At 40.1% G+C, this 25319-nt stretch overlaps 3 protein-coding genes across 10 annotated transcripts in view; all 3 read left to right on the top strand.

The window, feature by feature from the left end:
* Window positions 1-1931, top strand: part of ubr5 (ubiquitin protein ligase E3 component n-recognin 5) — a 34525-nt gene extending 32594 nt beyond the window's left edge. For all 8 annotated transcript variants that reach the window (XM_044358153.1, XM_044358151.1, XM_044358150.1 and 5 more), the window contains 2 exons: window positions 56-141; window positions 1183-1931. In XM_044358153.1, the coding sequence (XP_044214088.1) occupies window positions 56-141; window positions 1183-1395 (299 nt within the window). In that variant the 3' untranslated portion in view covers window positions 1396-1931. The remainder of the gene's footprint in view (window positions 1-55; window positions 142-1182) is intronic.
* Window positions 1932-3017: 1086 nt separating this feature from the next.
* Window positions 3018-11880, top strand: LOC122987495 (protein LYRIC-like). The gene is made up of 13 exons (XM_044359402.1): window positions 3018-3662; window positions 3867-3989; window positions 4621-4702; window positions 5084-5248; window positions 5673-5723; window positions 5907-6047; window positions 7214-7288; window positions 7376-7444; window positions 7566-7711; window positions 8358-8471; window positions 8795-8905; window positions 9749-9875; window positions 10831-11880. The coding sequence occupies exons 1-13, from the start codon at window positions 3333-3335 to the stop codon at window positions 10893-10895; spliced, it is 1599 nt and encodes a 532-aa protein (XP_044215337.1). The 5' UTR covers window positions 3018-3332; the 3' UTR covers window positions 10896-11880.
* Window positions 11881-13349: 1469 nt separating this feature from the next.
* LOC122986697 (lysosomal-associated transmembrane protein 4B-like) lies at window positions 13350-24923 on the top strand. Its single transcript, XM_044358009.1, has 7 exons — window positions 13350-13732; window positions 14564-14675; window positions 17000-17073; window positions 17464-17586; window positions 17786-17884; window positions 19707-19802; window positions 23695-24923. Exons 1-7 carry the CDS (start codon window positions 13631-13633, stop codon window positions 23773-23775), a joined length of 687 nt encoding a protein of 228 aa, XP_044213944.1. The 5' UTR covers window positions 13350-13630; the 3' UTR covers window positions 23776-24923.
* The last annotated feature ends 396 nt before the right edge of the window (window positions 24924-25319 follow it).

The raw sequence follows: 25319 nt of genomic DNA, 5'->3' as shown, positions 1-25319 counted from the left end.
TGTTGTACATTATTGCTTTAATATAGTAAGCAAAGACTTGTTCTTCATTCAACAGGGGAAAATGCTGACAAACTACTGCAGTTTAAACGCTGGTTTTGGTCCATAGTCGAGAAGATGAGCATGACTGAGAGGCAAGATCTGGTAAGTCTCTTCTCATTGTAATTATCTTTCAAAAGCTGCTATTTTAAACCTTTTAATCATGCAGAGCCTTCTCCTTTACATGGTTCCAATGCTGAAGAACAATCCACAAGACTCCATGAGTTTAGCCACATCAGTCCTTTAATCTCTTTCTAAAACTGTTGAAACAATAAAAATGTCTCATATACTTTACTGACTTGCTTATTGTATACAATCTCTTGTTTTACAGTAATGTTTTTTTTTTTTTTTTTGTCTGTTTACGTCTGTCCCATAAATCTTGCAGTAAATCTATTGTTTTTGCCAAGTGCTTGTCTTTTTTTTTATAGCCCTGCTTGCAAAAGTGCAAGGTCATAAGTACCTTCATTCAAGGAAGTGCTTTGTCAGTCAGTCAGTCCAAACCACTTCAGTCTGGTTTTGTTGCTTTTAGGGGCCACTGGTGGGGCTGTAAGACTCCTAACCTTTATTTAGTGCAGGCATGTTATGCTGACATGTTGTTGCACAACCGTCTTACACACGACCTCCACTTTAGTCTGCAATGGTTACATCTGTTGAAACTGTACATTCAAATGGTAAATGAGCAATACAAGAGCAGTTTAATGTTTCAGTTAAGTTTCATTTCTTTGTTTCATTTCTCTCTTTTTTTTGTTCTGCCATCGTTTCACCAACAGCAAATATTTCAGGGAGCTAAATAATAGATATAAAGATTATTTGAAACTCTTTCTATGGTGTCAACCTTATTTTTATGAACAGTATGTGCAAGTAAAATACACTTCAAGCACTGAAAATGCCTTTAGCAGTAGTGACATGCATGTGATGGAAAAGGTGGTGGAAGTGTTGCATCTTGCAGCTTTTAGTCTAGTTTGTCATGACTGGGACTTGTGAACTGCACCCAAGAGTGAGAACATGTTCAGTAATCTGAGTCTTGTTCGAAGCCTCTCTCTCTCTCTCTCTTGTTGCCCAAACAAGGACTTAAACATTACAAATGTTTTGTAAAATTTGAATACAGTGGTGACTAATGTGACTGATTATTTTCTGTGTCCTCAGGTGTACTTCTGGACCTCAAGCCCGTCTCTGCCAGCCAGCGAGGAGGGCTTTCAGCCAATGCCCTCCATCACCATCCGGCCTCCAGACGACCAGCACCTCCCCACAGCCAATACCTGCATCTCACGTCTCTACGTGCCACTCTATTCTTCAAAACAGATACTCAAACAGAAACTCCTGCTAGCCATTAAGACCAAGAATTTTGGTTTTGTGTAGAGGTTCGACAGAAAAGAGTTTAAAAAAGGAAAAAAAGAAAAACATGTTTACTGTTGTGTAATATTTACCTAGCTCCATTTTTGTAGATTTATTTTTTGTCTATACAATTTTATGAAATTCGACATACTGTCGCTATCTCCCCAGGCGGTAATATTTGTTTGTGTTGTGAACACAAACAGCTTGTTATTTTTATTTCAATTTTTATTGTTTTTTTTCTTTTGTGTTAATGAAGAAGAGGTATACAGTCCAGAACATTCCTGCATTGGCACTGTAAAATGTAAAGCCCACAGCTCCGCTCTATTGGCTTCAACCTTTGCTTACAAGGAATTTGGCCTGACAGAAAGCTGTCTGCCGAAACCCAGCCAAAGATGACAGCAGTAGTATTTAAAAGAAGAAAAGAAGACACTGTGATTATAATTTTTTTCCTTCCCTAGAAAAGTACTATCACTGACAGTTCACTGCTGCCTTTGTGGAAAGTCCTTTTTTTCTTGTACAGGGGGAGTAGGGAATTTCAAAATAAACTTGGATGCAAATAAGTTGTCCAGTCTTGATTTTCTTCAGTGCTTTAGAAGTGGTGGGGAGTACATGTTACATTATTGTGAGAAGAGGCTGCATACCTGTGACAAAGGAACAGTAACACTCCATTATGGGAATAAAATCACAGAATAACGTGAATCTCACTGCACAGCTTCATATCCTATTGTCACTATGTACCAAACATAAGGCTTTCCAGAGCTGAAATAGAGGTGGCCTTGGAGGCTTGATATATGTAAAATACTGTGGTGTGACTAGAACAAACAAAAGTTTGTGTTGGTGTCTCAAATTTACCGTTTTGTGGATTCATTTATAAACCCACCACCACAAGTTTAAATGTTAAAAAGCTAATTTCATGTTACATATCTGATAGGGTTTACCTGGAGGAATTTTTGGATTACTGGGTAATACTGTAGTTAGTATCATGATTTGTAGTAGTAGTGTTTTACAGTTTTGCCTCAGATTTGTAGAGTGAGGGAGTCATTACATAAAATATAAAAGAAAAAGCTCACAAAGTGTTCCAAAATAATCCATGTATGGCTATAAAATATTAGAAACCACAGAGTAAGTGCAACACTGTCTCACGGCATTTGACAAAATACACTAAAAACAATCACCACTGCTACTTATATAGTAGGGCTGGAACATTTTTGAACCGAGACTTTTAGCCAATCAGCATATGAGAGCAGTCATTGCCCCGCCCATTTCATTTGGAGCTGTCACGGCCCGTTTTTGATGCCTTCAAATGACTTTGTTCAAAAAAGGAATTTAGCGTACTCAGTTAATTAGACTGAAAGTCAGACTTTATAGGACACCCGGAATGTCGGAGTGATATTTATTGTCTTGTCAACAACAAATAGCACTAATACGATGCAACAAATGTTGTTAAATAAAATAAAAAGTACTTCCATGCCTCTTAAACACCTGGTAAATACGTTGTCTTTAAAATAACAGTATCTACCAAAACAATTAATTTCGTTGACATTGTTTTTCATTAGTATTAATCAGACTGCTACAATTTGCATCTATGGTTTACAACCCGGAAACTGTAATTTACAAGTGTCATTGAAGGCATCACTTCTCCTCCAGCGCAGACGGAGCCATATGAGGTGAACCTGCTCCACTGGCGGCCACAGCAGATCCATGGTGGTCAGCCGACGGTGGTATATTGTTTTACGATGATATTAGGTAGCTTGCTGGCTAACTAATTTGTTACCACAGAGTTTACAAGATTTATCTAGCTAGCTAGTTGTCTAGCTAGGCCGATGTTGCAGGCGGAGGAGGGAGTGAATTTATTGTTTTCCATCATGACAAAGTCGTTCCGTTATTTTTAGCTAGCACTGCAGCTAATAGCGGCGAGCAAAGCGTGACTAACCGGCCTGTTGTGTGACAAAACAATAGAGATGGAACCGTGGCAGGACGCGGCCTCCCAGCAGGTCAAGCTGCTTACAGCTCGTCTGAATGAGCTGTTGTCTAAAGGCCTGGGGCTACTGCGCTCCGAACTCGGCGTGGATTTGGGACTGAAGCCGGAGCTCATTCCGCCATGGGTGATCCTCTTAGCGGCATGTACTGGACTGGTGCTGATGGTCGCCCTGTGGGCCTCCGCCTGCCGGGCTCTCTTCAAGAAATCACCTGCCGTGAACCCCGTGGATGACGGCGTAGAAATAAAGAGAAGTGCCAGTAAACCTGTCAAATCAGAGGAGCCGAAGAAAAAGAAGAAGAAGGCAGAAAAGGTATGTATCAGCTGAATTAAACCTTTCCTTTCTTCATAACCTCGCCGTTAGCGAGGCTAGCTGTCAAGCTAACGCCCCAGTGACAGTTGAAGGCAGTTGCTAGTTTTCGACATGGCTATAGTGGCTTGAGGTGGTTTTATATATTGTAACACAGCTGAAAATTGTTATGGCCCGCTTCATTTTAACTTCACATGTCCTTCTTAGAAATCCCAGCCTAATGGGAGAGCAGTTGCCGAACCACAGGAAGACGCCATAGTGTCGGAAGAGATAGTGGTGCCACATCACCAGCCGCCCCCACCAGAAGCCAAGGCTGACAAGGCTTCAGAGGTAATGTGCTATACCTTTTGTGATGGATGTGGCCTGTTTGTGTTTGTAAGTGGTTGCACATAAGTCGCATTATTTTTGGGGTCCTCTTCAATGAAAAGCAGTTGGGGAAAACTCCACGCTTTCCCACTGTCACCCTGCAATGATGCAACCAGACCAGCTGCCAGTGTTAGGTTACACTTTTTAACTTGCAGATGCAGCAAAATCCTAGAGGAAGACTCCTGGCTCAAAGCAGTACAAGGTGTGGCGTTTGATCTAATACTACTCTCCAGATACCACAAAGCAACACAAACTGTGGTCCTAATGGCACTGGAGTCAGAAGACTTAACTGTGCAGACATCAAGAGATGGAAATAGTGCTTACAAAAAGGGAATGTAACAGATTTAGGGAGTCTTGGACAGTGTATGTAGTTGCACTTATAAATAGACATCGGTTGAGCATGCTGATTTGATGGACTGTCTGTGGTTCAGTAAGCATGGGGTCTCTTGCTCAGTTGCAGTTCTTGGAGATGAAATCATATGTGCTGCATAGTGCCATTCCAACATTTCTTTCAGCACAGTGTAATAATTAGGTTTCTTTGGTTATAAACTGGCTCTTTCTTCTCCCCTTTGCCCTTTTATTTCTTTTCTTTTAGGTAAAGAAGTCCAAGAAGAAGGCCAAACAGACTGTAAAGGAGACAAAGACAGTGACTGCAGATGGCAAAGAACCAGAAGAAGGTGAAATATTATGACTCACACTATAATTGAGTTTTTTAGGTCAAAGTCGTGTCTGGGAACGGAGTCCTGTTTTCATTCATTTTTATTTATTGTGCCAACATTTTCAGTAACCACATCATTGCTTTTACTTAACTCTGTAATGAATTTGAATGCGACCTGGGTTAAAGACTTGCTTTATACCTGACTTATTGCGTTGAGAATGGGGCCAGTCTCAGCCTCTTTTTTTCCCAGCTAAATCTATTGAGTTTGTATTTGAACAGTTTCTGCATCCATTCCTTCATCCCCCTGCCTAATCCATACTATATTTCCCCACTAATCCCATAATGAACCTTTGTGGTATTTTGCAACTAATTCCACACCGCACTCAATGTTACTTTTCAGGCACATGGGAGACCAAGGTCAGCAACAAGGAGAAGCGTGAGCAACGCAAGAAGGACAAGAGTTCCAGTGATGGCTCTGCCAGTCCGGGAGGAGGGAACACACCTGTGAGCGCTCCGCCAGAGCAGCCCAAGGCCCCCCCACCTGCCAGCCAGAAGAAGAAAAAAGGTCTCTCTTAACTCTTAAAATGTGTATATTTTAATTTAGGTTGTGATTTCCTTCTTTCGTAGAGTTTTAAAATTGTGAGGAGGGAATGAGTTTGCAAGGGTTTTGTGTTTCTTGAGTGCGTACACGCACACAAAGGGCGGACCCTCAAGACCATCTTGGATAAACAGCCTAATTTGGCATCTAGAGAGAGATCTGTCTATCTCTGCCTGTTGTTTCTGCATAGGCTGTTTTTGTGTTTGGTTGGTCTCTTGTTGACAAGACAGACTATAAATACAAGCATTAGGGGACTTTCATAGAGTCTCAAGTGAGTTTTCCCTGAAGTGCTTTAGCTGAAGTGTTTGTGTGAATGTGCTTCACAAACAGGTTGATATGGAAGGTGCATTTGGCATATATTGACCCTTTTCAATCCTTTTTTTTTTCTCAGGAGAATCCACTAAAGCAAAGGCAGAGAAGGTTGAGGCTGTTGTAGCTCAAGGTACTTATCAGCAGAAAAAGCTCCACACATTGCTTGACACCCTAAGCACTGATCTCTCATCTTTGGTCTGTTCAGTTAATCATAAGTTCACATGCTGCTCTGGGAACTCCAGTATTAGATGTGTTGCTAACCTGATCTGTGTTTATTCTGGCTGAGTATCAAATGTTTCTGCTTTGGTGTTAGTTAACAGCAGCGAGGCGGCACCAGTGGCCGCTGGTGTGACTGACATGGCGGTTAAGGTTCCTTCTCTCACTGCCGCTCCAAAGACGGGCCCCTGGACCACCAGTAGAGAACCAGCGTCACTGTGGAGGGCGGAGATCGATGGTAAAAATATTACAACTCTGCTGCTTAACTGCTTGGTTGTTGCATTAGTGTTATTATTTTATGAAGCAATTAGTAATGCCTGCTAACCTCTATCTCAGCAGCTGTATTAAAAACTATATTAGTGTGGCACTAATTGGATTCACTGAAAGCGATGGTAATAAACTGATCAAGACTTGGACAGATGTGACTAATCCACTTTAAATATTGTCTCTTAGGGACTGTTGTTATAAAATCCTTATAAACCTCCTAGAAACATATCTATAGTTATTAGGTGATGTGTAGTTAAATAGAAAAACAAAAAAATGGCATTTTTTTTTATAAATCACATTGGTGTTCCACCAAAACCCTGAGTTTAGGTATCTGAAGTCTTGGAAGAGAAAACATAGGAATGGTGCATCCATAGAGTTTAGAGTTTGTCTAATTATGTTTTTTGGAAGAGTAAAATAAGTTTTGTTTTTTTTTTTGTTTTTTTTTACTAGTTCAAATTGGCTTTTGAAAAATCTAGCTCCACTCCTCTGTTCTCATTCACCACCTCTCAGTAAAAAATTTAGCAAAGTAGAAGAACTGGCTTTTTAAAATCAAGTAAATACTGAGATTCATTTATTCATATTTTCTTTGATCATGGTTAGTCAGTCTGCCCCTTACTGACTCTGAGCAAAGTTTAGACAACCCTGAACAGTGATCATTCTGTTATTTTGAAAGTTTGATGAAATGAGGCTGTGTTTGCTTAAGTCTCTTATTTAATTTAGTTTTTATTAGATGAACCTAACCTGAAGTTAAAGTTCTTCCAGGCAAGAATTTTCAGTGTTAGACTAGAGCTACAGAAAAGTCTACTCAAATGAACATGAACAACAACTCAGAAACTGCTTGGATTTTCTCAGCTCCTACCGTGACTAACAAAAGGCCAATCAGATTTGATTGACATCGTGTCAAAAGCTAGAAAATTACATCTCTGGTTAGAGGGGAAAAGATAATTATCCTTTAAATAAGGAGCTAAAAATAACACTAGTCTGAACAATTAAGGAACGGATGTTTTTAGCGATACAAAACCTAATCAGTCCTCATCAACACACTTCACTGATTGATAATTGCTTTATTTATGTCGATCACTAGGTAATTGTGTTGAACGGTGATGTCTCAGCGTCTGTGGAATGTGTTTGTTGTAGAGTCATGGACCGTGATTGACAGGGGGATGCAGACAACAGATCTGAATCTGGTGTCCTTCACCAAACTGGGAGTCGGTAAGTATTCAGAAAATGGATTTAATGATTGAAGTTTAATTTGACTTCCTGTGCAGCAAGTTGAGTCACTGTCCCTCATGTCTCTAGAGCCCAAGCCTGTGGGTGACCTGCCCTGGCTCAGTCAGCCCAGAGTGGATGACGAGTGGTCTGGACTCAGTAAGGATGATATATTAACTTTCATCTGTCCACTTAATCTAACCTTTTACTTAACCTTGTAGCCACAGCGATCCTTCTTTGCTCTAATCGTTTTCTGGCTCCGACGCGTCGTGTTTTTCAGACGGTGGTTCAGTCGACCCCAGCTCTGACTGGAACGCCCCCTCTGAAGCCTGGGGCAACTATGAAGAGCCCACCCCCGTGCCCGCACACGCTCAGGAGCAGCCTCTCCCTGAGCCCGCTAAGGTTAATCTGCTGAGTGCCGCTGCTGTAAGTACACACAGGCTTGTGTGAAAACTGAGCATTATGGGAGGTAACTAGAACTTTAAAAAAACAACAATCCAGTAATAGATAACTCCTTTGGGCTCAGGCCTCAGGACAGCTGTCCTGGTTCTTCTCCTGACTGTTCGCTCTGCAGCTCATAGAAGTGACTCAACACTTTAGATTGAATACACACACACACATATTGTTTTGTTCTTTTATTTCAGAATATTACAACCCCTGCACAGCCACAGTACACCCACACACACGTTTATTAATTCTCAGGAGTTTGTGGATGTGGACAGACCAGACTTAAACGCTTTTCATGGCAGATATTTTTGCATGAAAATATAGCTGCAAAATACTAACATAATTTAGTTATAGTGGGCTTGCATTGCTGTTTGCCACGGTGTCTTTTTTGATATGACCACCAGATGGCGTCAAAGTAAGAGCTTTTAAATACTACACATAGTAGCTATAAATATGCTGCATAACCCAACTCTCCCTTTATCCCTTCTGAAGCTTAGTTTCCAGAGTTCTTGGTCAGAGTTAAGGGTTATTACTGGAAATGATGAAATTTGACATAATGTCTACTGTCTTTTTTTTGAGTCTGTTCCTGTTTTGTCTCTGAGTCATGTTTTTATCTGTTTCTCAGGACGATGATGAGGATGAGAAGGACAAGGGAGAGCCTGCCGCTGATGGAGCAGCTAAAACTAAAAAGAAGAAAAAGAAGAAGAAGAAGGCTGCTGAGGAGGGAGGAGCAGGACAGGTAACTGCTCAGAATACACAGAACCACACACAGAGTGCAGAATTGGATGCAATTAATTTGCTAATCACACACTATTTATATGGTTAAATGGCAGTTTGTACTTTGATATATTACAGGATGCCTCTAACTTATATAATTCAATAATGACATGTTGTTGCTAAATACTGACTATTACTATGAAAGACGTTCCATTTTTCTGGTAGATGTTTGACATTCCGGAAGCTTATTGATTGAAGTTCACCTAATTCACATTTCTAAAGTTTACCATGAATTGTCTTGTCAGCCTGATGTAAACTCAGCTTGTGTCCTTGTTTCCTGTGCAGGGTGAGGTGCCAGAGAAGGAGGCGGCACCTGCAGCCCCGGTGAAGAAGCAGCCAGCACCTGTTCAGGAGAACACTGCTGCCGTCCAGCCTGTCAAAGCAGCTGCTGTTGAGGTCAGTGAAGGGATGCCACGGTGAGGAAGATTTCCCACCGGTTCACAAACTCGTGACAACTAGTGGTGTAACAGAACGTAGTTGATCCATATGGATCGCCCCCCACAGTTCAGCACACATGTGAACCACGGATTAACTGCAAAATTTAACGTCTCATTTAAGACAAAGTGCTGTAAGCACAATTCATGGACAGACAGTACGTCACTAACTGGGATTTTGAAGAGCAACGACCAAACCAGCATCTAACGGGTCTGAAGTGACATCTGCAGCTATGTTTACATGCTGTTCAATGTGCTGCAGCTGAGCAGCTAATTAGCTATCTAGCTGTTAACTGACATTAGCGGTGCACTTTTCCCCGGTTCATGTTTGTTTGTTGGCTCGTTCAACAAGCTGCAGGACAAGACGTGTGTTCATGTTTGTAAGTTATCATCAAGTTTTGATGATGTGGACACAGAATGTTGTTTCATTCACTACCATGTTTAAAAGAGGAAGGTATCATGCCTCATATTGCAATTTAATATAACAATTGAGCTTTGAACATTTTATATATTTTAGGATTTCATTTAAACATCTTGAATGTTGTTTTCATTTAAGACCATAGGCAAAAGTTCCAAGTGTTTTACAGAAATAGGAAAGCAAAGTTTTATTTGTCTTCCCCTGTGATACGATCTGTGACCCGTGAGTTTTGTGATCCGTTGCACCCCTAGTGACAACACTGGTGTTCACCAGTTACACCAGACATTTTACAAGATCAGATATTTGTTGATGATGCTCAATATCTGTAGAGTGCTTACTTTATCTTACTACTAACTGTTTCCTTTTTTTTTTTTTTTTTTTTAAAAGGCGCGAGTGGAGCGACCAGTGAAGGACAACATATCCCAGAAACACCCTGTCACACAAGTGCCACAGAAGCCAACCGATGGAGAGCCCACTGCCAAGCAGAACAACCTTCCTGCTCCAACACAACAAAGTAATCACAGCAGTCTGTCAGATGCAGAATACAAAGAGTAGAGTTTTCTCTCCAGTCATCCACAGCACAGTCTACTACTTAACAATGAACAATTTAGCTTTACGATATTTCTTAGGGATACACCGTAAAATGTCTATAATCTTCCCTTTTTTTTTTTTTTATTGAGCCATGAATTCTGAGAGTGTCTTTCCACATCAGCCGTCTTTTATAGTGTCTAACCACTACTTTTATATTGATGGTCAGTTTAACATTATGGCATCTTAACAGCTTAAGCAGTTTTAACAGCCAAGCATCTGGGATTTCCTTCATTTTCCTTTCTTTTTTTTGAACGTATTGAGCTGCTAACTCAGCTACAACACAGGTGACTGTCAAATCTCTGTCTCCAGCGCAGACATGGAGAGTTGGACAGCAACTGCTCATGGCTGGTTATTTTGCTTGTATTCCTTCTTCATTGTTGTCCATCCAACTAGTCTGGTAGTGATAGTTGGTAGTTTTTTTTTTTTTTTTTTTTAAATGTGTGTTTAATAAATGACTTATTTATAAGACACTACGTAGTCATATTTTCAAATCTCCAGTCAGCTCTTAACACTGACTTAATGTAGGGCCCTATTGTGTCATCTTTTTAAAAGGGGGATATATGTTAATAACAAAGGTTCGGAGGAACAATCGGGTAACGTCATTTATCTGAATTAGGCCCACAGGGCTAGCAGTATGTTTAACAGAGGCGTCTGAGCCATCACAGTACCTGCTCTCAACTCATCCTCACCACCTTCACATCCACACCTACAGTTCAAAGATAAAATCATTAAATCTGTTCTCAGCAGTGAGCCAAAGGGATGCGTGACCCTGCTGACTTGAAACAGCTTGTTCATCACATAAAAACTTTGAAAACTAATTTAAGAATCACATGTTTAGAGTTGTGTGACTCATCTCCCTCTTTTGTTTCCCCCCACAGAAAAACCTGAGGAGAGCCAAGCGCCCAAGCCAGCAAAGAAGAAGAAGGCAAGGAGAGAGACATGAGACCGAGTCCACTCTGCAGACCTCTGTATGCAAAAGACTTCATATCCTGTTTATGCAACACCTTTTATGAGAAGAACTTTGAGCTAAGGTCTACATGATGGACTTACCTTAAAACTTGTCTGGAAAATGAAACCAACTTTTAAGCAGGTTGAGTGTCAGCCGGTGGATCATTGAAAACTGAACCTAGATGCAGTGCAATCTAATGCGGTGTTAATGATTTTTCAGTATGCATTTGATACTCTGATTCTGTCTTCTAATTCCACTGAATCAAATAACTGATTGAAGGAGCATTATTGTAGTAATTAGAAACGTAGAAAATACTGATCATGTTTAGAAATTTGATGTTGTGGTGGCTAACGACTGGAGTTTACTGTGTAGAGAATGAAAACGGTCAACATGCATCAGGTCACCCCAACACTGGGCCGTGATGTTGACCTGGCCTTTGCTTTGCAGTCTTTTATTTTGCTCTTAACATTTGTGGGCCATGATGGTACAGTGAGCGCCGCTGCGAGAAAAGAGCGGACAGATCAAATGTTTATTTCAACAGCAGCCTCAATGTCAGCGGTTACGGCTCAACAGGGTGTAAACATTTGTGACCTAAAGGAGACATGAGCATCGTAGGATGCAGAAAAGGGAATCATGTCTGCTCTGTATTTTTTTTTTTTTTTTTTTTGCATTATTACATGTGACGACGAAACATTTCAGCTGATTCACTCCATCTGGTTTGTCCCATGTCTGATGTTGTGCTGCGGTGTGTCGAGACAACTGTTTCCTTGCTGTTTTTACTATCTGTGACTGCTTTGTGGCCGGAGCATTGTGGGAGCCTCTGATCATAGATGTACCATTGCAGTGTCATCAACCTCTTCATGATTTTCCACCTGTGGTTGATTCAAAAGTCTTCAGAACCTTTTGTAAAACCTGTTTGTAATAAAAGAAAAGTTAAAGCCATATGTAAAAAGACTAAATAAAGGCCAGTTTTTCTATATTCAGGCTTCTTTTGCAAGGATTTTTTTTTTTTTATGTCACTAAGCCACTACTGCGTGAAGATTAATGAGACAGGATGACAGTGACCAGGCAGGTCATTTGTGCTGTCAGTCAAAGAAATCTAATGCCCAAATGATTTTAATCATCAGTACAAACAGATTTTCATGAGCTGTCAGGTTGAAGCTTCAGGCTTGCCGGCTGCCCTTGAGGAAATTAAAAAGAACAAAGATTAGGCCATTAATATAATTCATAATTTCATGGGAAATCCGTAAAAGAGTGCGTCATAGTTAGTCTAAAGGAGGAGGAATATGTAAACAGTGCTATGGGACTGTCTAAATGTGCGACCTGTAATTTCTGGACTGAAAGTACTTAATTTGAGCCTCCTCTCTGTAACTTTCTGGAAATGACGGGTTACATCACCGGATCTGATCCTATCTCATCTGTCACACGCTCCCGTGTTTGTGAGCAGGACGCAGTGAGCCGCTGTTCAGCTGCGTCAAGTTGCCAGAGATGATGAGAGGAATACCGGAAGTAAGATGTTGACGTCAAAATAATCGCGTAATGTCAAACCATCACTACTGGTAATACTGGTCTTAAGAAGTCAACATTGCATCACCCCTTTTACAACTGAGGTGACCTTTGATGGCCACGCTGGACATTTTTCATGTATTAAGAGAAAGACTAGGCAATATGTAAAGCTAAAACAATTAACTGATTGACTTAAAAGCTGCAAATATTTTGATAATTAAATATCATCTTACAAGCAAAAATGGCCAACAAAAATGTTCTTGGTTTTATGTGATACAAAACAAGCAATATAAGTCATCTCATTTGTGACCTTTCATAGATTAAACAATTAACCAAGAAAATACCAGTTAGATTAATTAATAATAGAGGTGAAATGAGTAATCAATTAATCAATTAGTTAATTAGAGCAGCCAGACAGACACTGGTGCCAGCTTTTAGATATGAGGATTTATTGCTGTTCTGCAGTTATTAGGCTACTGTTGTTGCTGCTGTCACAGGTATATTATAGTTGATGAAAATTTGTTTTTTTAGACAAAACAAGCAATATGAAGGATTGGATTCTGGCAAATTATGATCTTTGTTTTAATAGACAAAATGATTAATTGATTTATTGAAAAATCAGTCAGCATTTTCATTGTTGCAGGCAGCTCTTATAATGAAATCTATGCCAATATAAATGACGATGATGAATGAGACAAATATGGTTTGTAATAGACCATTCAAACCAACCTAGTGTGTAATTTCCATCTTTATACTTTTCAGAATCAGACAGGTTAAACAGCCTGTGTCATAATGCTGCATGTAGAGGAGGGGGAAAATGCATCACATGCAGCATATTATGGGATGCACCACTGCAAATGGAGGACATATGATCCCATATCTGCAATGTATCTAGTTAATAATGGGAAAATGTCATTTTGCCCAAAGACACAGTTGTTTAATGTCCCATGATAAACATGTTTGTTACACTTGATGCTACAAATGAAAACACAACACAAGTTTATTATCGGGGTTTTATTTTGAATCCGGAAGTTATATTTTACCTGACGCTGACTTAACGCTGACTTGACGCTGGCCGCTCCGCTCCGTTAAGCTGCTCACGGTGATAAGTAACGGACAGGTCAGAGGCAGGCGGATTCTGTTCGTCATTCCTCAGCGGAGGACGGACGCGGAGCGGACGTAGCTGGGACAGCGGACTCTCCTCTTCACACACAACAGGCAGGATGATGATGATGATGTCCCCGTGGGACCGCTGGTACTCCACCAGCTGCTGTCTGTGTTGCCATGTCCGCACAGGAACCATCATCCTGGGCGTCTGGTACATGGTGAGCACCGCCTATCTGTCTGTCACTCAGTGCATCCATCAGGGAAAACATGACCTCATCAGAAACGACTCATTATATATTCAGATATTTTATGATCTAATCTGCATTTTTGTGTGTTTTTCATCATTATAAACATCTTGATTCTACTTATGATTATTTATCTTTTAGTTTATTTACTTGTAGAGGCGAATATAGAAAAAAGTAGAACAAATCTTAAATTAACATAAGGTTAAATTTGTTTTTGGACTGAATGAAATATGTTGCCTTGATTATGTGTCATTCAAATCTAAATGTTGAAAATGAATGAATTGTCAGTTGTGTTCAATGCACCAGTCTGTCAGTGTGAGTGTGCAGCAGGAGAGGGTTAACTAAACCAAACACCACATGTGGAAAAATCCTCTGTCCTCCCTATGAATAAATTAGCAGCGGGCCTCTTCAGGTAGCAGGTTTTGTGTCAGGCTGCCTATTGACTGCAGAGAATTTTCCATTACATTCACCTGATCAATGGGGATGTATGAGTCATCTGCATAATGAGCTGCACCGGCCAGACCAAAACAAAGGCTTCTGTACTGTATGTGCCTGGACTTAGAGGTTTTACAGTAGATATATATGTTTAACATCACTACACTTTCTCTAGGCTTAATTATCATCTTTGTGGTTTCTACAGCCACTACCTGAAGAAAGTCAGTGTATATAAAGATTAATATTTCCTTATTTTTCCTGCATCTCATGATGAATTCATTACATGTCAGCTGACAGAATGACACACTGCCCGCCGCCTGCTCATCCATATTGTTGCCTTTATCTGCCCATATGTTCTCTGTCCTTAAGCTCATCAATGCCGTGGTGTTACTCATCCTGCTCACAGCGCTCAGTGATCCTGAGCAATACCACCTGACCAGCGCTGAATTGGCCAATGACCTGGATGTCATGGATGACGCCAGTAAGTAGCCCAGAAGGCCAGTGTTTTACAGTAGATAGCTCAGAGCTGTAAACTAGCTTGGAGAGGACAGGACTAAATTATGTATTTTTGTATTGTCATATATTTACTGATTTTCTCACATATAATCACATCTAATGTGGTTCAGTAAGCAGCTTTTTCCTGTTAGAAATCAGCCTCTGTAGTGCCTCTGTTGTATCTGAAACTAAATCCCCGACAATTGACTGTGACAGATGACTTAATCTCTTCTCGCGGGCTCATAGGCTCAATTGTGTTGTCAACTGATTAATAGAAGGATTTATTATGTTATTAGAGGGACCTCACACATTTGTCCAGACGATGGTCAGGACCTCTTTTTAAATCAAACACCGCAGACATGCATGCCCAATGTCCATCTGTGCAGAGCATTTGAAAAGCCTTCTTAACAGACCAGGTGTACACTGGAAAAGTCTGACTGGAGGCGGGCCACAATGTGAGCTGCTGGTAGCCTCTGATTGGGAATGACTGTATTGTCCCAGTTCCAGGAGATTAGGCTGTCCGATGATCCATTACTGCAGGCTGGGCCAGCTGCTGCCACCCCTGCGTTAGTCCCACACTTGACCTGAAAAACGACTCCCTCTCGTAGGATCAAGAAACACTGTAATGTGGTTCGGTTGTTTCTGCACTGCAGAATGATCATGTCTGACAAGAAACCAGCTGAGGTGACAGTTGTTGTGTGTTTTTTTTTACTTTTTATGCTTCTGTCACTCCATATGGGTCGGAGATATGCAGCTGATTTCACTGAATAATAAATATGATAATCAACTGGAAGTGATTCAGGACCTTGTAGATGTTTTTCCTGCCAAATAACTCAGTGTGTGTTTGATATCTCGCCTTTGTTGACAAAGGCACTTGTCATCATTTTTGGTGCATTGGCTCAAAAATATAATTCAGAACAGCATCAAAGCCTGTTCAGCAGCGCATCAAATATTCAAAACAGATAGATAGGATGAAAGAATAAGCCTGTAAGGTAATGAACAGTGCTCTGCTATTACCCTGCTATTCTGTTGTTGATGAACACTGGAGGGACAAAATGTTGGATTTATTGCTCCATGTCACACTAACTGAAATTAGGAATAGTTTGACTTTAAGGGAAATATGTTTATTTGGAGGTGCCTATAGTCAGGATGCAATTAGCTTAGCTTAGCATAAAGACCGAAAGCAGTGGAAAAGAGCTGGTGTGTCTCTTTCCAAAGTTATCAAATACACCTATCAACACCTCAAATCTCACATTTTTACATTTCTGTTTGTGTACGAATTAAACAAAGCCAGTCCCCGTGCAGTTTTTATTCTAGCTTTATAGCTTCATTTAGCTCATTGTTTTGGTTTTACAGCCCACAACTTTTTTGGTTCATTCTCACCACTCTCAACAGCTGTTTTAAGCAAACAAGCTCTAAAAAATCCCCACTGTATAATACCTGCCCAACACCAGACTTCAGACAGACAAAGGTAGCGGCTAGCTGGTGGAGCATTTAGCTACGAAAGTGCCAGATATTTTTGGTGGAAACCAAAAAAAGAGCTCAAAGGAGAATATTGGAGTTACATTCATCAGGTGGGCAGAATCACTGCACAAAACGAATGCTAATGTTTCTCTTTATCTATGTAAACAGGCAACTTTTTGTTAACAAGTTTGCCATATCAGCTTAAAAGGTGATAATGTGTCACTACCCTCAAATGGCCCAAAAAATCTGTTATTGCAGGTGGAAAACTTAATCGACTTTTGATGCTAGGCGAAGTTTCTTCTATTGACAGCATACTGGTTTTTATAAATAATTGGTATTTGATTTTCCAAAGACCTGATTCAGCCCCCACATATGAAATGCAGCTAAATTATATTCTGGGAAAGCGTCAAATTCTTTTATGAGAAAACATGATTCATCCTGTGGCTCAGAGGTGCTAAATATTCATGATCAGTTCATAATAGAATCTATTTTCATGGCATTTTAATGGGTCACAGGACACAAATGTTCTGCCACTGAATAAACTACTTTTCCTTGTGTTGCTGCATGTATTTTAATTCTGCCCTGTGTCATCCTTATGTAACAGAATGATTAGTTCTGTTATTTTGAGTTGATATGAGGTCAGGCTGACATGTACTGTAGCGAATCACATAGTAGAGGTTAATTCCTTGTCTGGTTGGCAGATGCAGCATGTCATTTATCTTAAAAAAGATTTTTTTATGCGGATCAACCAGACATGATGTTGTAAACATTTTTTGACTTGGAATTAAACCTGCCTTTATCAAAGTGACCTTACACTCACTATGACTCCACCTCTCTCTGATCCAGACATGTGCATTGCCTCAGCGATCTCTCTGCTGATGATACTCATATGTGGGATGGCAACATATGGTGCATACAAGGTAAACTAATGATTTATTTGTTTTTTAAACTAAATGTACTGTACTCTTATACAATGATTGTGTTGGTCAGACTGCAGAGGTGAAAGTCAGATAACAGTCGTTTAGAGCAGGTGTTGTGATGGAAGTGATTTTCAGACTGAATGATTATTAATGTTGCAAGCTACGGTGAAAATTTTGCTGAAGGGCACCATTCTACTGCTTTTATACACATAAACTGTAGCTATTTTTAGAGTCTTCTCCTGTTTTATTATTTCAAACACACTGTAATCTCCCTGCAACCTAGTTCAAGCTCTGATTTATGTCCAGAGAGTTGCTTAAAGAGCTCAGCTTGATTCTCTGCTCTCAGATCCTAAATATCCTAAATACCTAAAAGAGATATCTCTGTTTCAGCTGCGTGCCGCCTGGATCATCCCATTCTTCTGCTACCAAATATTTGACTTTGCTCTCAACACCCTGGTCGCTGTCAGCATTGTGGTTTACCCGAACACGATACAGGATTACCTGCAGCAACTGGTAAGAAACCTCTCAAGTGAAGTCAGTGACACCTAATAGCAGGATATCGACTTTTTTTGTAGTTCACAAAGGTTTTTTCAAAAGCACTTGCCATTCAATCATCTCACATGTCAGTATCGATGCACAGCCACAGCTGCTTCTACTGTCTAATGAGTGGTGCTCTGTAACCTCAAACGAACTCTTTCTGACCCCTCTGCAGCCTGATAACTTCCCCTACAAAGAGGAGATCGCTGCTCTCAGTAATGTGTGCTTGGTCCTCATCGTTCTGCTCTTTATCGGCTGTATTCTGGGCTTCAAGGTAAAGTTTGCTTCCCTTCTTTTATGTTTTTATTCTGCAGCAGGTTTTTGCAGGCCTGCTAAGCTCACAACACATTTTCTTAGAGCAGATGTGGCTTTATATTGACTTAAGTGGGGTGAAAATGAATTTGCTTTGACCAATCCTGAGGAACAGGACACCTCAAAAAGTACAAGACATGTTGAATTATAGATCCAGTTGACCTTTTTCACAGCAGTCATTTTTAGTTGTCACAGTAGGAAAAGCACAAGTGTTACTAATATCATTAACAACGGCTCTGCTCTGTTGAAGTGTCCCAGTAAGCCATGACAGTGTGACAGTGAGCAAGCATTCACATTACCAGTACAATACAACTGTGACATGTCACAATGTCCTCTGTGAAAAAGGCTGATGAAAATATTTCTGACTGATGACAGTAGAAATAATACTAAGTTTGGTTTGATGCTGTTGGCCTTTTCGCATTACTGGAACAATTTAATATCACAGTGACTAATTACTTGTTCAATCAGTCTTTAGCCAAACTAGTGGTGTGGCTCTAATGACGGCAATATCTCAGTCAGCCCAACATTTTGGTGCACACTGAAATATCTCAACAACTGTTCACTGTCACAACATTTTGTACAGACATTTATGGCCCCAGAAGATGAGGCATACTGACCGTGGTGATCCTAGCAACATTTACATTTTTGGCTTTAAGTGAAATGTCTCTGGATGTTGGTTGTTGTGGTTATAATGCAACTCTGCTAGCAACCAAAAATATTAGTATTTTATAACTACCAATGTAAGTCTGAGATTTCAAGACAAAAATCTACTTTTAACTGCAGCAGTTTATAACACAATAATGTATTTTGTATTAACATAGATAAGAGAGTTTTCTGACTTGAAACCTCATATTCCCTCAGAGTCTGTATTTGTATCAGCAGTGGTGTCTGGAGTCATTTCAGGATGATGCAGTAATTCACTTTGCACAATCAGCATCATTATCACAGTGTCAGTATCATTTACGTTGGAATGTGAGGTAAATTGAGTGATCTCTATTGCAGCAAATGGCTTTCTGCAGATTCCTGCGGAGGCTGTTAAAATAACTTAGCTGCCAGAGCTTTAAGGGGCTTCTTAATTGGGTTATTATAGAAGGTTGAGCTCTAGGTTTATTCGATGCTAGTGGCTGTAGCAGATGGTGTTGTGTTCGGCCAGGGAGTTTCAGCAGCAAGCTGCCTGCTGAGAGCCAGATTGTTCCTGGATGAGAGAAGACAACAGGAACTGGGGTTTTTGGTACCCTGAAGTGATGTATGACCCTCAGATTTAACCTGAAAACAGAGTCTGCATTCAACAAGTGAGAGAGTGGATTATTACTTATATTTTATGTTGTTTTCTTTCCGAGTTTAACCTCTGCTAGTGAGAGTGTGTATGGACAGGACAGTCTCTCCAATGCAATGAGACATGGTGTGCAGGACACTATGTTGTCATGGTGCCATCTGTGTCTGCTGGTGTGCAGAAAATACATGACATAAATGTTACATCACAGCTTCCCTGCGGACCAGATGACCTAATTATATTTTAGAACACCTTGGTACATTCATTTGCAGAATAATGAGGAAAAGCAGATTTTGTTGAAACTACAGTACTGTTGGAACTGTGCTTGAAAATACCAGCTATGTGCGATGTGAAGACAAGTATACTGATATGATAAATTGGCTGATTAATTTATTAATTACCATAACCTATGTTGTATTATTGATTTGCTGAATAATAGATCATATTGGATATTGACTTTATGCTGTTCACAATTCTAATTTGTGTTTTTCTTCTCTCTGTTTGACATCAGGCTTACCTGATAGCATGTGTGTGGAACTGCTACAGATACGTAAGCGGCCGAGGTACCTCTGAAATCCTGCTCTATGTTACAACCAATGACACAACGGTAAGTCACGTCGGATAATCTGTACTCAAAATAAACTACAGTGCTCATGTTCATGGTAATGAAGGAACATGTCACCCAGTGCAATGCTGTGATTTTTAATAGTTTTTGGACAACAATGGAGCTCTACAGCACAGAGGAATAAGACAAAAAATATAGATTATCACCAGACTTATTCTTTAAACAAAATATGGAAGAACATTGACACTGGGCTGAGTCAATGCTCTGTTTAGCTGTTCAATTTTCTAGGAAGTCACAATACGGTTAAGTAAAATGATAAAAAAAAAGAGCTTTTCTACCTTTTCTTCCTGTCAGACCACCTGTGTGAATGCTAGTAACATTTTCCAATGAGCTGTTAACTCAATGTCTTTCTAGAAAGCTCAACAGATGTCTGAGGGCTTTCACTTCAACGCCAATAATACAGACATTCCTCGTGTGCAGCTGAACAAATACTTCTGTCAGTGTTAACTATAAGATAAATATTTTCGCAACAGATTATAATGTCCGACAAGCCAAGCGAATGATTTACAAGTCAGTGGATATTAATGAAATGTAGAGGTTCACCATATAAAATGAACACATCAGATTAAGTTTAAAAAGCAGCATTATACATGTGAGTAATAATGTATATATATTGCTACCATATTCACAGTCCATTATACTGCCTTTTATGTCTATATTTTCATCTAGAGAGCCAACATAAAACAAGACCTGATCTTGATTTTCTGCTTTATTCTTCTTCCAAAGGAAACAAAACAAATGCTGTGGAAAAATGATTTCCTTATTCTTTCCAGACCGCAAGTCACGTTTTTTATCGTCTGTGTAGGCTTCCTCTGCTCCGGCCATCATGGCAACTGTAAAGTCATCATGTTGGGGGAGGAAGGAAGTATAAAGTTGGGCTATCAGAGCAGATATTACACAGGCTAGTATGCATGGATGATCAGAGTTAGAAGGAGAGATGAGGAGCCATGCTGGCGAAGCCATTATGACGGTGGCTGAGGCACAGTAGTAGTACAGTAAGAGAACTGTGGTGTCCTGTTGCTCAGGTCTGGCTGCTACAGCGCCTGCTGCCCACACACCTATTATAACTACTGTACTTATACTTTGACAGAAAGGAGAAGAAAAATCAGGCTGTAAAAACACCAATGACTTGTTTTGACTATCGCAAAATGCAGTTGTGAGGAAAAAGCGAATATTTTTGGTTTTCAACATGAACTCTCAAGGAGCTGGCTTCCCCTTGAGACCATATTTGATCTTGCAGTACGTCGGCTGTCACAGGTATTTTGAGAAATCTGTACTCTGCGGTCTGCAGCTTAAGACTCCTCTGAGTGTAACATTCCACACAATTGGAAACAATTCATGACACTCAACAGCTATATACACTGTATGGCTTAATGTAATGTTTTGGGTCTTTTAAGAAACAGAGACTTCCACAGGCTCATGATGTGTAAAACACCTGAGCTGTAAAGAGAAAAACAGGAGACCGCTCTCCAAACAAACTGACATCATTAGTGAAAAGTGCCAGAGAACCTGCAGCCTGCCCCTTTATTTCCTGACGTTAGCTTCACCTCTGCAGGTATGCTTTTTCAATCAGAGCCAGGCATATTCAATTGGTCCTTCCCACAGACTGCAGGCAGGTTTGTGGCTTTTGGTTAGCAGCTTGCATGGCTACACATCAGTTATACTGTGGTTGTGTCAAGGGTCCACTAATGCATTCCATACGAGTCAAATTCCTGGACGTACACACTCACACCTACACAGTTAGGTGCTTTTTCCGACAATAAGTTACCCTTAAAAGTCCTCATAGAACAAAAGATGATTTATTTCTCTGAATGACGTTGATATAGGTGATGATTCAACCATTAATTAGTCAGGCGCTCTTGAGATTTCCGGCTTTCAAACTTTCTAGCTGGTATTGGAACAAAGGATTACTTGTGAGACTCTTCGCCATTGCTTTGCATTTTAACTGATCAACAACAGTAGAACAATAAAAAGCCCCATTCTGAGACTGAAAGAAGTACATGATAATGAGGTGTAGTAAATACAATATTTGAATGGCTGTATATCCTCTCTGTTAGACATTTCTGTTGGATCTGCAGCCCTCATCAGCCAGCTTTTTATTTCTGTCAGTGACAGGCCACTTCAGTTCAATATACACATACACATATTGATTTGTGTAGAAGGAACCATTCACCAATAGAGAATGTTAAAGGTTATTGATTATTTAATGACCAAGTACTCCTTAAAAGATGAGAGTGGTTTATCTTCTCAAAGGAAAGACTGGGTCTGTCTCTATTGACTGAAACCCTCAGTGACTCATTATTTTAAATGTGAGTTAGGCTGGTCAGACACATGGTGTTGTTGCATACAAAGTCAACTGAACCATTAAGACAGCCGACAAGCCTGTTTGCCATGGTGTCAACAGCAAAGAATGGGTGTTGAGTCACACCTAAGATGTTCTGACTCCACACAGCGTTAGCTTTGCTTTCCTGCTGATGTTGATTAACTGAGAAAGAGGAAGTGTAGATTCACACATTTGTTGGAAGGAAACACTTTCTTGTGAATGTTGTTAAGATGTGTGAACAGGTTTATTATAGCTATCGTGATAAAAACACTGCATTTCTACAGAAACATTTGTGCTTTTGGGAACACAAACCAACAATGAAACATCAGAAATCCTTGGAAATTAGTCAGTTAATCATTTTGTCAAGTAACAGGACACTCAGCACTGAGCAGGGACATCTGTCCAACAGAAACTGTTGTCCAACTGCAGAACAGGTGGACCCAAATGCAGGAGACTGCAGGCAGAGCAAGGCTGAAGAATACCTTCTTTATTTTAGACTCATGCAGGCAAAACAAAGCTGGCAGATCAGCACGAAACAGAAAGAGAATACAGAACAAGGCAGAGCAGAACAAAGGATCCAACAAAACTGGACTGAAAAACCAGGACTTAAATACAAAGTAAACTGACGAGGGGATGAGGTGCATGTTGAACAGGAGAATAAGAAAGGAGCTGACAGGCTGGGAAGTCACAAGGAGCAGGGCAGGGCTAACGAGGCGTGAAGCAGGGCAGGTGTGGTGTACAGGAACACAGAAGGGAAACACAGAACAAACAGAAAACCAAAAAACCCAGAAAACACATTATAAGCATGCACAAACCATCCCAGAACTCACATGAACACAACTTAAGTGCATCTGTCCTTCTTCCCACTAAGTGCAGTCTTAAACAGGCAGGAAAGCCTGAGGGCATCTGGTGGAGGGGACATAAAGCCAGACTGGGACAGAACCATAACAAACTGTGGCTTATCTGTGATGCACATGGACAGCCATCAGCTCAGCGGTGCAGTACTCACCGCTTACTTTTGCAAGCTGCTAGTATGCTACACTAAACTACACTGCACTATACTAGACTAAATATTTTTTCATCTGATTTATTCTATTGTTTTAGTCTCAAAGTTCCTTGTGTCAACCCATTTAAGTCTCTCTGTGTATGAAATGTGCCTTGTTGCCTTGACCTACATACTTCTGTTACACATGTTACATAATCAGATTTAGTTAAAATCCTGCAGTTTAGCCTCTTTATTAGGAAATCATGATGGTTACTATGCCATTTGTTCTCTCTCTGGGCTTATGAATATTTGTCTTAATCCAAAGCACAGTTTTATAGTTTGTTTCTTCTGTTTGGAATTACACCAAACCTGCTGTAATATTATGCAAATTTAACAAAAACATGTTTAGACACAGTCCTATAATGACTATAATAAGCCATAATAATGTATACTGTGATTCAAATTTTTAGTTTGGCACAAGTGATTTTAAATTGCACCTGCTGTCTTGTAAAGCCGAATATTAAAAGCGCTCATAATATTTTCTCCATTTCCTTCTTTATTTCCAGGTGCTGCTACCCCCGTATGATGACAGTGTCAGCATCCCGCCTAAGCAGGCTCCTCCACCCTACTCCACTGCTACAGCATGAAAACATTCCCAGGATCCTGTTGACTGGACCTTGCTGATAATGAAACCCCAGCAAAATGTATGCACCACACTGCCTCTCCAGTGTACAGTATATTCATGGATATATTGTTGCTACACACACATACAGTACAATACACCATGCATGCACTGACACGTACAAAGCCATCTCACACACCACTACCACCACCGTGACCTCTCACCCCTTCTTGTTATTTATTGATGAACTCATATACTTGCTGTAACTCTTCCATGTATCCATCCCGTCTCTGTTAGTATAATTCCAGAAATGATGTGCATTTTTATGCATTTGGATCTGGGTGAAATAACATATGAAAGCACTAGAAAGTTTGATAGATGATAGATTATATATATTTTTATGAATTCTCTTTATGCTCTGTGTGTACCTGTAATAGTATTTTGTGAATCCGACCTTTGATAGACATTAACTTATGCACAACTTCAAAAACTGACGATTTTATTGCCCACAGTAATGCGTGACTAGTCGTCAAGTGTTTCCTGTTTGTCTCTGCTCGTGATCAGGGTTGGATTGCCTTCATTCATAACTTTCTCTCTGATGGGGTGCACTTTAAAGTATGTGAAGTGTCATCTTGACTGGAAGTTTCCCAAAGAAATGCATCTGCCTGTATTCTGACATGATCAAAGAGCAACCTAGTGTATATCGAACATATCACCTTCTTTTATTGTTATATTCATCTGAAGACAGACTTGTCTTGTGTGTTGAGTTGTGCTGGTTGACCTTCATAACTTTTAAATGTAATGTAATTGTGTGTTTCTACTGATTGATGAGAAATGTCTTGGGTTGCTATTTATTTATTTTGACAGCGCAGACTGATCTGGAATCAGTTTGTTCTTTGAAGTCATGATGAATGAGTTGCTCATGAGAAATTGGTGTAATGACTAGATCGGGCCTCTCTACGTTCAGGAGCTCAATAAATATGGACCCTGTGTGTTTTTTCAATTAAGCTGATGGGGCTTCTGGTCTGTGTAAACACGCAAGTCTGTTGCACCAGATGCAGTTATTGCCAAGCTGCTCCCTGGACATAAAATGTTCTGCGAGGACACAAAAGTCAAAGCTGAGGACTGCTGCTGTAATAAAGATGTGACATTTATTTGTCTATTAAAATTTCATCAACAGATGTTTGTGTTTCGTTTGCATATGAAGTAGAAGCTTTAGCATGAACTCAAATATTTTGTCTCACATTTTTGTACCGAGGACCAAGTTGAGGAAAACTTAAAGTACATTACTTTACATATACTTATTAATGTGGGCGTTATTTAGAATCATTTAGAAGAAAAATGTGCACTGCTGACACTGACTCTGTATCCTCAGCTGAAATGGCAGATGTGGCCCTGGAAACTATTTGTAAGAGGTGACTGCTGTGTATAAAAGTTCATTGTGTGGCGGGCAGGTACCCCCAGAGTGGTTGGAATAATGATGACTGCCCTTACCAGGTCTTTCCATAAACTGCTGCACAACTGGGGATGTGGAGAGTTTATCCAAACATCACTCATAAAATTACATGT

The sequence above is a fragment of the Thunnus albacares genome, chromosome 8, assembly GCF_914725855.1.
Source record: "Thunnus albacares chromosome 8, fThuAlb1.1, whole genome shotgun sequence".
Taxonomy (NCBI): domain Eukaryota; kingdom Metazoa; phylum Chordata; class Actinopteri; order Scombriformes; family Scombridae; genus Thunnus; species Thunnus albacares.
Note: the sequence above shows the minus strand (reverse complement) of the source record. Positions and strands in the feature narration are given on the sequence as shown.